The following is a 12,309-nucleotide window of genomic DNA, read 5'->3' on the forward strand; positions in this document are numbered from 1 at the left end:
CCTATAGTTAATAATACTTTTTGTGCACTTATATTTTTTTTTAACAGGATAGGTCTCATGTTAAGTGTTCTAACCACAAAAAAAGTGGTTATCTTGAAACAGGGATTCTTATAGACTTGTGTCGTTTTTTAAATTGTGTCTTAATTTATAGTCACTTCTTGTGTAGAATTACAAAAATAATGGCATGATTTTTAAGCAGTATAATTAATCTGATTTAATATGTATTTGCAATTTTAAAAGACAATAAACATCATTTGAAACTTAAGCCAATGTAATTTTAAGAAGATTATCATTGAATATGAAAAAATTTAAATTTAGGATTAATACTAAAAATTAAAAGGTATTAGAAAAATATATAGTACACTTTTATTAAAAATAATCAAACCAATAGTTTTGCAATTCAGAGGAACTTTAGGATTATGCAATATCTTCCTCTGATTAGCTGCATGATCTTCAACTTTGCACTGGATCTCTCCAGACTGTCTCAGTTTCCTTATCTGGAAAATGCATGATTTGGACTGGGAGCTACAACTCTTTAGCATTTGTGATTCTCTCATTCTAGGTGACCCTCTTATTTTATAGATGGGAAAATTGAGGCACACAGAAGCCAGGTGACATTCCCAACATTATATAGGAAGTTAATGGAATGGAATGGGCTAATGGCAAGCTAGGACCATAAGATTTATCATCTGATGACCTCAGCATGTGTGTTTGTGCTATCTGCTTTTTGGCATATGAAGAAAAATAAATGAAAATTTATAGATGGGGATGGTATGGAGATGGAAGAGGGCATGAAGGGATAAATGGTATTGAAAAAATCATGTTAATTTAAATTTAATTTAATTTTTTAAAAAAGGAAAGTTTATAGACAACATTATAACAAAGATATATCTACATGCTTTGTTTTTGATGACTTTGTATAGAGCATCTTAAATGGTACAATAAGTATGCAAGGTGTTTAACTTAATAATTAGTTTTAACAAAAACTATTGATTAAAACAATATCCTATTAATGCTTTTGCTGCTATGTTAAAATTTTTAGAATTATCATTCAAATTTAAATTACTTTTAAAAATTTCCCGTGCAGTTACATAAAGTAAGCCAAAAGTAGCTTAATGCAGATAACACTGTTGTAATTGATACTAGCAACTGAATTTGTCTTTAGGAAAACCGTTGACTAATGTAATTCTGCGTTTGTGCTTTGAGACAACTTGTAGGATTTAAAAGAGAACCACCTTAGGAATCAGAATTAATTCCCTCCCCCCCCAACTCTACATTTACAGTGATGGAATGTTTATGTTTTTGAATTTTATTGTTTCTAAAAGGTATATGGCTCCTTTTCTAATGTCTAGGAATTTAAATTCATGGAACAGTCTCGTTCCCCATCAGTTTCACCTAGTAAGCAGCCAGCTTCAACATCTTCAAAAACAGAGACCTTGTTTGAGCAGTACTGTAGTGTTGGGAATCCATTTGAAATCCATGCAAACCACAATGATGAAGAAACAGAAGATGTCCTGGCTTCTAACGGGGTAGGTGGTGTTTTTAAAACATATTGGGGACCATTAAGTGAGGTTTTCTTTTTGAAGAGTATTCTACCCATTAAACAAGGTAATTGGCTAGATTTATTTACCCATTCACCACCCATATCCCTACCTATCTATATACTACTTCTGTTCCTGTGATACTACTTGTACAGGTAATGGTCTTACAATATGCTTTCTTGACCTTGTCCTTTTGAATGATAAAATTTGCCTATGTGTTTACTTTGTGTCCTTATTAGACTACTTTATGTTCCTACCAGATTATTAGTGGAGTAGGAGTATAGGTTCTTTATTGCACACTAGAGGCCCGGTGCACGAATTCACGTACCAGTGGGGTCCCTCAGCCTGGCCTGCGGGATCAGGCTGAAACCAGCTCTCCAACATCCCCCAAGGGGTACCAGATTGCAAGAGGGTGCAGGCCAGGCTGAGGGACCCCACCGGTGAACAATAGGGGCCAGGAGAGATGCAGGAGGGCTCCAGGCATGTCTGGCCCATCTCACTCAGTCCCAATCGGCCAGACGCCAGGAGCAAGCTAACCTACCATTCGGGGCGTCTGCCCCCTGGTGGTCAGTGCTTGTCATAGCAAGCAGTTGAGCAGCCTTAGCATATCATTAGCATATTATGCTTTGATTGGTTGAACAGACGACCAGACACTTAGCATATTAGGATTTTATTATATAGGATTTATCTGATTTGTTGGACACATGGATGCATGAGGAAATAGATCTTCTGTACTTTTTTCTCAACTCCACTCTTGGGCAACTAAGAGTGTCATTTTGTTCTATGTCCTTTTCCTGATAGAGGATAATGTCTTACCTGGCAGGATTGTTTTTGGGTTTGGAAGTATGATGTTTTAATAACACTTTGAGCAGCTCAAAAAAACAATATAGAGTAGAGGTAGTGTGAGATTATGGAAAGTGTTTGAAGGCAAACTTTCTACTAGCTCTGTGGCCCTTCACTCTCAATTTCTCCATAATTACAATGGGGGAATTCTTACTTCATAGTAACCTACAGGATGTTTTCACAATGTTTCATTTAGATGGGTCCTTCTGATATTCATAATTTCCAGAGGAAAACATCATTTCCAGAGGAAAACAGTATGACTTTTTTTTTTTAAATATATTTTACTGATTTTTTACAGGGAGGAAGGGAGAGGGATAGAGAGTTAGAAACATCGATGAGAGAGAAACTTCGATCAGCCTCCTCCTGCACACCTCCCACTGGGGATGTGCCCACAACCAAGGCACATGCCCTTGACCGGAATTGAATCTGGGACCTTTTAGTTCACAGGCCGACGCTCTATTCACTGAGCCAAACCGGTTAGGGTAACAGTATTACTTTTATTTTAGGTTTGATGAAGCTAAAATTGAAAACTCTTCAAATTTGATAAAAATTTGTTGAGTTATGCATATTTTAGTTTTGGCATTTCCTTTGGTGTTTAGTGAAGATGTAATTTTAAAAAATATTGCCATCAAAGTGTACCATTATCACTTTTTATCATGAAGTAGAAGTTATTTTATAGTAACTCACATTTAAAATGACAATTTATTGATTTTTTGTGTAAATTTGCCTTGGTAAAGTAGACTAAACTGAAAGGATTTAAAAGTCACGCCAATATTTTTGAAATAATATCCCTTTGTATTGGTATTTTTTTTCAATTTAAATCTCACATGGCATTTGATTCTCATTGTTTGTGGCACTTGTGTTTTTTAGAGTCGCCATGAACCCTGAATTAGCAAATACAGAACCACTGCTCCTATGGGAAATATGGGATTAGGTACCTGTGAGCCTCTAGTCATAACATTTTCATTAACTGATCATTTTATGTATTGTTGTTTTATGTGTGTTTTTGCTTAAAGACACCTAATTTAATATATGCTGTTAATTCATTAACATTGAACTCATGGCCAACAGCACTGTAACTCATGCCTGAATGAAGTTTATCTAACACATGTGTTTTTGCAGTAAGGCACATGACAGTTCTCTTGCACTTAGGAACACTAGGTAACACTTATTTAGTATTATGCGGGGGACCATTCTAAGCAGTAGAATTATCAGCAAAAAGTACAAAATTTTTTAAAAATGTGGCACTAATTAGACTATGAAAAGGACACTTGTTTGCAGCAGGAGAGCTAATGCAAGAAGAAAGAGTGGCACCTTGTTTGCCCTCAGTTGGGAATGTACATGTTGGGTAACCCCCAAATTTCTCCTCTCTGACAATATCCATGAATGACCATGAAAGTATCATGAAGAATTATTGTTGGGATTACAAATAAATTTTAGTGAGTAGGAAAATTTGCAAATATAGAATCCTTGAAACTGAGGATCTGTTTTACTGTGGAATCATGAAGCCCTGTCGTTATAACCAGGAGAGTTTGTGTAGAACACCTTCCTGAATGTCATCAGGACCACTCGTGTACAAGTAGTGGAGTGTACCTGTCATGCTCGTCTGTAGTTATTAATATTGATCTAATCTTGGAGGTACAGCGTTAAGTCCTTGAGAGTCAGGATTCACTCTTAACATGGCCTGTCATAATGCTTTAGAGACTCAGAAAACAATTGGTGAATTAAGTTAACTTCTTCTTATGTCCTCATTATACTGATCTCCTGAACTGGCAAATAGGGAGAAACCTTTTAATAGAATTGTTTTGAAAATTCAGTGAGATAATTCATGAAAGCACTTGGCAGAGTATTTGGTTAAAACTTAATAAATGTTAGCCATTATTTATTCATATTACTCACAATATTTGATGATGATGATGATGATGAGGAGGAGGAGGAGGAGGAGGAGGATGATACCATTGCTTCCTTTGCTGTGCATGGATTCTACTCCTCTCCTATGCTGGCACGGGGCAATAGTGCCATAAAGATGGGAAACTGTTAGGAGAGTACCTTTCTTTAAAAAATCCACCATTTTTGTTCTTCGTCTCAGTAGTCCCTAGTTGCTAAGCCTATTTTAAAGTTGCCTTTGGAAGTAAATCATTCATCATAATGAGATAGAACATTAGCATGTGTGTTGTGCGTGTTTATTAAGCTGCATTAACATGTCCAGTGTGCCAGAATGTATACTCAACCTCTTTACAATGAGTTAGCAAGTTAGAACTTGTGATGAAACCACTTGGAAGAAGAGATTACTTTTAAAAATCACATGAACATTTTGTTTTCTCCAAAGGCCTAGCAGGATGTTTATTTTCTTTATGTACATATTTGATTTTTTTCATATTTACAAGCTTTAGTAGGTAAAATGTTTGTATTTTATTTATTTTTTTGAGCTGGTTTAGGTAGGATGATGAAGAAGAAAGTAGAATTATTTTTGATGGCAAAATGAAGCTAAGTTATTAAGAACTTTATTCTATAACTACTTATAAAATTGGATACTTTTATTGTGTTAAAACACTCCAATGAAGGTTGGCTTTTCATCCTCATTTTTGAATATTCTGTGTTTTCTTCAGTATGAATCTGATGAACAGGAAAAAAGCGCCTATCAGGAGTATGACAGTGACAGTGATGTTCCGGAGGAACTAAAACGCGATTATGTGGATGAGCAGACAGGCGACGCTCCTGTGAAAAGGTACAGTTGCTCTCAGGTTGAATGGTATTTTGCATTTTATGTTGCACAATCAACACATAAGATTTCCTTTAAAGAGTAAGAAAAAACAAAAATTGAAAATTAATGTTGATTATAATATGTCACAGAAGTTAATATGTTTTTAAAATGATTTGCGAAAGGCTAAAAATGTAGTTTTTTTCTTTAATATTGGACATAATCAACAAGCTCTTAATTTAGAGATCAATGGTATTTGCAGAAAAAAAACAAACCTTCGATTTATACGATCAATGCTGCCTTTGGAGGCAATTTATGCTTCACACAGATCAGAAAACCTCTGGGAGAAAAGTAGTCTTTTTCTTGTTTTGGTCTGTGGAGTTTCTGCTTCAATCTAGTAAATATAAAAAGTCTCCATCTATCTTTCCATGTCATTTATGTTCAATATTTGAGTCTTCTGTTAAGCTCCCTTTTTGTACTTAAATTTTGCTTTATGATAAATTGTCCTCTTTAAAAACTTGAAGAACTAAATAATATTTTTTGTCACTTTCTCCCAGTTAAGTGGGCCTAATTCTAATATGTAAGTGAATTAATTTCATGACCATCAAGCATTTAATAACCACAGATACACTTTACTTTTAATGAGAGGTTTGAGTATACCCTTCTCTACATTTTACCCCCAGAGTACCTAGTTATATTTAGTTGATTTGAAATATCTCTCCTCAAAAGTGAGCAAGTCATGTAGTTGTGGATATTTTAATTGGGAAAATTTGTTTCCATTGGTTTTCACATATGTGTAATATTTAAATAATCTACATTTATGATCTATTATGAACTGAATGCATGTTGCATATGAACTATTCTGTTGCATGTTTGGGGTATATTGTATCCAGAAGGAAAGCTCTAATTAAATTGAAATGAACAAGTAAGATAGATAGTGTCTGCCAGTATATGTGTATATACTTGCATTTTTGGTAGGGTTATGCAGCCTCCTACACTATCCTAACTTATGCCTGAGAAGTATAAATAATGTGAACTACTAACTGCAGTCAGTCAGTTAACAGTTACTATCAATTCCAACTACTAAGTGTCTCTTAAATTTATCAGAATTCGTTGTGTTTCACTGTGCCTCCTAGTTCATGCAGAAATCACCTCTGTGCCTTCCCCTGCAGGCCTTCCCCCACCACCCCCCAACTACCCTACCCTGCCAGCCCGGTCACCCCTAGCTACCCTCCCCTGCCAGCCTGGTCACCCCTAACTGCCCTCCCCTGCCAGCCATCTTGTGGTTGTGGGTGCTGCCATTTTGAGGATGGGGCAGTCAATTAGCATATTTTCTTATTGGCTGTGGGTGCTGCCATCTTTGCAATGGTGTGAAGGTCAATTAGCATATTCCCTCTTTGTTAGGTAGGATGCTAGTCTTGTGAACTCTGTGTGCTTCTCTGAGCATGCTCTGTTCTCTCTTACCTTTGACCTTAGTACAGTGCAGGTGAACCTATGACACGCGTGTCAGAGGTGATACATGAACTCATTTTTTCGGTTGATTTTTCTTTGTTAAATGGCATTTAAATATATAAAATAAATATCAAAAATATAAGTCTTTGTTTTACTATGGTTGCAAATATCAAAAAATTTCTATATGTGACACGGCACCAGAGTTAAGTTAGGGTTTTTCAAAATGCTGACACGCTGAACTCAAAAGGTTCGCCATCACTGCCTTAGTACAAGTTATCCCCCCTTATTTTTTGTACTTGCCATATCACTTCTACTTTAAATCTAGACTCCACCTCCCAACCCCAGACTCGACCATCATATCTTATACTTACTTCAGATTGTAAGGAGGGTATTTTTTTCATATTTACATATCTGAAATCAGGATGCTAGGTACATGTGGATGTGAATTTCCCTAGAACATCTGCTTTTTAAAGAGACATAGCTTCTATGTGGTTGGTAATTAATGTCTTAGAATCAAAGAAGTACATTATAGTACTTTATTATTTTGCTTACTAATTTATTTTCCCCTCTGGACTTTAAGTTCTGTAAGGAGGAAGTTAATAATCTCTACTAGTTTATTCCCACCTGATACATGGTAAGATTTTCAATAACTAGTTAGTGAATAAAGGACAGACCCTAAGCTGGGTAACTTACTGACTTACCACTTGACAACCCTAATTGCAGCTCTTTTGTTTCTCTATATTAAGCGTTTCTCGAGAAACCCTCAAAAGCAGGAAGAAATCAGATTACAGTCTAAATAAAGTAAATGCACCCATCTTAACGAATACAACACTGAATGTAATAAGACTTGTTGGTAAGTAGCTACACCTTTTTAAAGAAAATTATTATAGCAGTTACATTAGTCTGCTTTTGTTACCAAATGATTTTTACTTGCCTTTTTAAAAGTTTGAATTGTTTACATATTTATTTTATATTGTTGACAGTATTACAGATGTCTCCCATTTTCACCCTCTGTTCCTCTCCACCAGGTCTCTGCCCCACCCCAGGCCTTCACCACACTGTCTGTGTCCATGGGCTATGCATATTTTCGTGTCCACTGCAGTGAAGGATTTATGATCATCATATGTCAATGTTTTCTTAATTGTTCCAAATAGTATAAATTAATATTATTGTTAGTTTTTCTTGTTTCAGTTAGCTACTTAGTATCTGTGTCTCCACATTTTCTAAAATACCTCAATTAATTGAAATGTAATGAAAAATTCTCTATGTGAGGTAGAGGTACATGTAGGAGGATGATAGTTCCAGTTTTACATTGATACAATACTTTTTACTTAATTGTTCCATTGATCTTCACCATCTTCCAGTCAGATAGTCAGAGTGAAATGTGATTCTTTGGCATTTTCAGACACAGTGTTCTATAAGCTAAATATTCTCACCATAGGAAGTGTAGTCCTGATTACAGATAAGACCTTTATTGATAATCGTGTATAAAGAAATGCTATATTTAAAATATTTGGTTTTGAAGATGATGTGAATTTTTTAAATGTCAGTATTTAAACATTTTATATGCTATTTCAGCCTTCAAATTTCACAAATTGGTCTGCAATTTGACAAATAAGTTGAGAGATGTCTTCTCAAATTAAGTCATCTATACTAGTGAAGAATTCTAGTGGTTTTCTATAAAATTCATTGTATTCTTTTTATGGAGTTGAAAACTTCCTATTGTCTAGTTTGATTATACTTAGCACTGCTAAAATGGTCTGTGTTCTTGAAGATAATTTCTACATTTCATTAATGAGTAGGATCAAGTAGACAGAATGGTTTTTAGAAGTCCCACTTCCTTTAAGGGAAAATAGTGGAAAAGTAATAATGAATTGAGAGGAAAAGAAAAGGTATATATTTTCATGACAAAGAAAAATGACAGATTCTAAAAAGCTGTTTTATGGATGATTATTGCCAGGGAAATTAGCTTTTCTTCTTTATCAAAGAGAACTAACCAAATATAGAGTCATGAGTTACTCTCTAGGATATATGGAATCAGAATTGGATGGGTTCTGAGAGGTTGTCTATTATTAATTCCCATAAAATAAGGATTTCTTTCTATAATGCCTCTAATATGTAGTGGCCATCTAGCCTTGGTTTTTTGTCTCACAGTTACTGGAAACCTATCATTTTACAAGACTACTCATTCTACTACTGGTTTAATTCATCGAAATCTCTTCCTTAGGATAAGACCAAAATATCTCTCTCTGTAATTTTGTTTTCTTAGTTCTGTCTCTAAAAGCAAAAAGAGTAAGTCTATATTTTTTCTCCTACTTTTCCATGTGGTCACTTTCACATGTGTGGTGGTAGTTATACTGTTCTTTCCTTTTTTTATGCCCTCCTCTCCAGTCCATTCTTCAGGATCAATGTGGTCAATTTCCTTACATGGTCTGTGCTGATACAGATATTCCAAAATTCTTGTCATCCTCCTGAGCCTCCTGGACTCACTAGTTCTCAGTGTCTGAACACGCTGCTTGAGATGCAGTTTAATTAAGGCAGCTTTTGCTTAGTTATGTTGAAGTAACTAACCATCCTAACACCAGTGGATTTCAACCAGAAGGCTTAAGTTGGCTCCTAAACATCTTAGTTCTGCTCTGCCGAGTAACACTCCCTCCACGTTCTGCGTGGAGTAGGGTTCGGTATCTGAAAGAGGAGGACTTCCACCCATGCTGAGGCCGCTCCAATCTTTTATTGATCTGGAGTAGCCCTTAGGGTAAGGAGGTTTCAATGACACACAGATCAGCAGACAATTTCCAGGAATAGACAGAGTATCTGATTAGCTCATCAATAGATGATTTCCAGGAATAAGCAGAGTATCTGATCAACAATAATCAACAAAGATCTACATAAGTATCTAAGGAATTAAGTGAACTAAGGTGGGGATGATGCTTCAACTATTATTACCTAAATTAACTGGAGTGGTTCCTAGATTAACTGGGTGGTGCGCAACCTTTGCTAGGACTTCAAAGGTTACTAGCTTTTGGGGGTCTCTGTCTAAACTCAGCTAGTGAAGACAATGAATGGACTCCAGCACTTCTCCTTGTGTGTCTTCGTTCTGAGATGTGGGCTGAGAGAGTAACACCAATCTGAAATGGAGAGAAGAACAAGAGCTGAACCATGTTATGGGGGAAATAATATAATCAAATACATTTAAGTGGTTGTTTATATATATTTTTTTAACTTACTTAGTTCAAAATGACTATGGGGTGTTATGTTTTTTACTATAAAAGACATATTCAGTAGAGTCAAATAAAATATAAGGCTAAAACAAAATTGAGGAGGGGAGAAATCATGTTTCATTTAGTGAAATGCAAACAACAACCGCAAATCCTCAGTTCTTGGTAGGTGTACGGAAATGAAGAAGGAGCACATTCTGCTATTCTAGTTATCTAAGAAAAGGATAACGTGATGATAGAAATCTGCTGCGGGGATTAAATTTAGAAGGCAATAACGACCAGTTCTTATGTAAGGATTGCTGATCAACATAGTGGACACTGTTTTCTGACAGTGGATTTATAGAAACAGAAAAACTGTGTTCCTCTGGACCTTTGGTATGTCAGCCCTGGAGGGCAGAGCAATCCTGAATAAAACTTGACTCGTGAACTGAGAATCTGACCATTGCAATTGCAGCCTTCTCCACCACCAGAACTTTTACTGGAGTTGCAAATAGAAAATGCCTTGTATGGTCATTTAACTTTCATGTCTTCCCATTTAGGGCTGCCATTAGGTGCTGCCATTATTTCCCTAGTAGATTTTTATGTCTGCCATTTTCTCTGTCCCTGGGATGTCTTTATCTCAGCTTGTACATATTCATAAAACAGAATTTTAAGGGAATCACTCACTAAGGGGTCTCTGACTAGTAAATGCACTATTCTACCCCCTGTAGTTATTGCACAAGGTGCTTAAAGATTATAAACTGGCAAAGGTAATATCTCTTTACAAAGTCAGAAGTACAGTTGTGTAAATAAGATAGATTAATTTTTGGTTCTGGGAAGATGAAAGAACTAATTATAGTTGGGAGACACATTTTGAACATTAAAGGCATATTCAAAATGTCCTTTTCAATGAGTATTTATTTGGCAGATAATTAAGAGAGATTAAACAAAAGAGTGTTAATGGGGCTTCCCAGCCCCAGGTGGTACCTAATTCTGTTAGAAAAGCTCAGGGAGTGTTTCCCAAGTACCGAGGACAATTCCAGAAGCCTGACAGTTTCTTGCTGACAGGAGCTGAGCAATTTTAGGGAATCTGGCGTCTCTGAAATAGCCGTGGTATTCAAGGTCTGTGTCCTGGAGACAGCTCTCACCGGACCGGGGACAATAGGACTGAGTGGCAGGAGATAGGTTGCCAAAATCCATGCTTGTAAAAACTACATACCTACAACAAAATTACTACTTTAGCAGCTGGGAAAAATGCACACCAGCACACGTACCAGGATTTAACCAGAATGTGTACATCTGCAGAATTTTGAGGCATAGTGTGGCCGAAGTGTGTGTGTATGGCAGAGAGGACACAGAAAGAGGAGGGAAGAGATCCACCACCTTCATTAGCACAGTCTTTTAGGTGGGGCATTAGTTTTAGTTATTTTCTCACGGTAATGCATGAAAATATTTAAAAATGAAAATACTTCAGGATACAAAGAGTCCCTGACCCCCATGTCTTCTTCCTCAGAGAACACCACTCAGTTCCTCCAGTTTTCCTTGGGGAATATTAATATGCACTTACAAGTCTATTTAATATGCGAGTCACCTTTCCTTTTATTGTTCTTTCAAAAATTGGATCACACTATATATAGTGTTCTTCATCTGGCTTTTTGAACTTCAACTCTCTTAAGGTTACAGTTAAAATATCTTAAGATATTGCATGTCTTAGTATGCATAGAGCCCATTCTTTTTTATGACCCTATTGTATAGATGTACCATTGATAAGACCTTTATTTTTTAACATTTGTTTCAAGTCCTTTGATGCTACAAACAATGCTCATCACAGAAAATATCCTTGAAATATCTTTGTCTGTTCAGATACAGCTGTAGGACAAATTTCTACAAATGTTTCCTCATGCTAGATCATAGAGTTTATACATTTTCAGTTTTGATGCACATTTTCAATTTACCAAGGAAGTTACTAAAGAACTTACTGCAGAGGTTCTGTTAGTTTATCCAACAGTGTAGGAGGGTATCTTCTCTCAGTCTCTCAGCAGTACTGTGTGCCATCCAACTTCAGGTGCTCGCCAGTCCGATGGGAAAAATGACATCTCATTCAAAATGTATTTAATTTGAGTGAGTTTAATCATCTTTTAATATGCTTAAAAAGATATTTCTCTTTATGAACTACTTATTCATATTAATTGCCCGTTTTTAAATAAGGATATTTTTATGGTTTAATGTCTATATTAAGGAAATGAGTCTTTTTCTGCCATGTGTATTGATTCACTCATTTTCAATCCAATAGATTTTCTTTTGAGCTACTACTTTGTTTGAGGCACTCTGCTGGCTGTTGGGAATATAGTCATGCACAGGACATATTCTGTGTAAAGAGCCCAACATGGGAAATAACATACAAAATAAAAGGGCTGACTCACTGGACAGCTTACACACTGCCTGGCTTTGAAAGATGAATAGATTCTATTGCCTGTTAAAGGCATTCTAGACAGAGTGAAAAGAATAACATGTGCAGCACATGGTGTAGTCACATAATACAGGTTAGTTTTCCGCATATGAGAAGATGATGGGA

The 12,309-nt window shown here is 36.0% G+C and overlaps 1 protein-coding gene across 1 annotated transcript in view; it reads left to right on the top strand.

The window, feature by feature from the left end:
• VPS50 (VPS50 subunit of EARP/GARPII complex) overlaps window positions 1-12,309 on the top strand; it is a 121,818-nt gene that overhangs the window by 77,256 nt on the left and 32,253 nt on the right. The window contains exons 18-20 of the mRNA XM_081102352.1: window positions 1,353-1,529; window positions 4,994-5,112; window positions 7,284-7,390. Coding sequence (XP_080958478.1) covers window positions 1,353-1,529; window positions 4,994-5,112; window positions 7,284-7,390 — 403 coding nt within the window. The remainder of the gene's footprint in view (window positions 1-1,352; window positions 1,530-4,993; window positions 5,113-7,283; window positions 7,391-12,309) is intronic.

This window comes from Myotis nattereri, assembly GCF_964212035.1.
Source record: "Myotis nattereri genome assembly, chromosome: 11".
Lineage (NCBI taxonomy): Eukaryota > Metazoa > Chordata > Mammalia > Chiroptera > Vespertilionidae > Myotis > Myotis nattereri.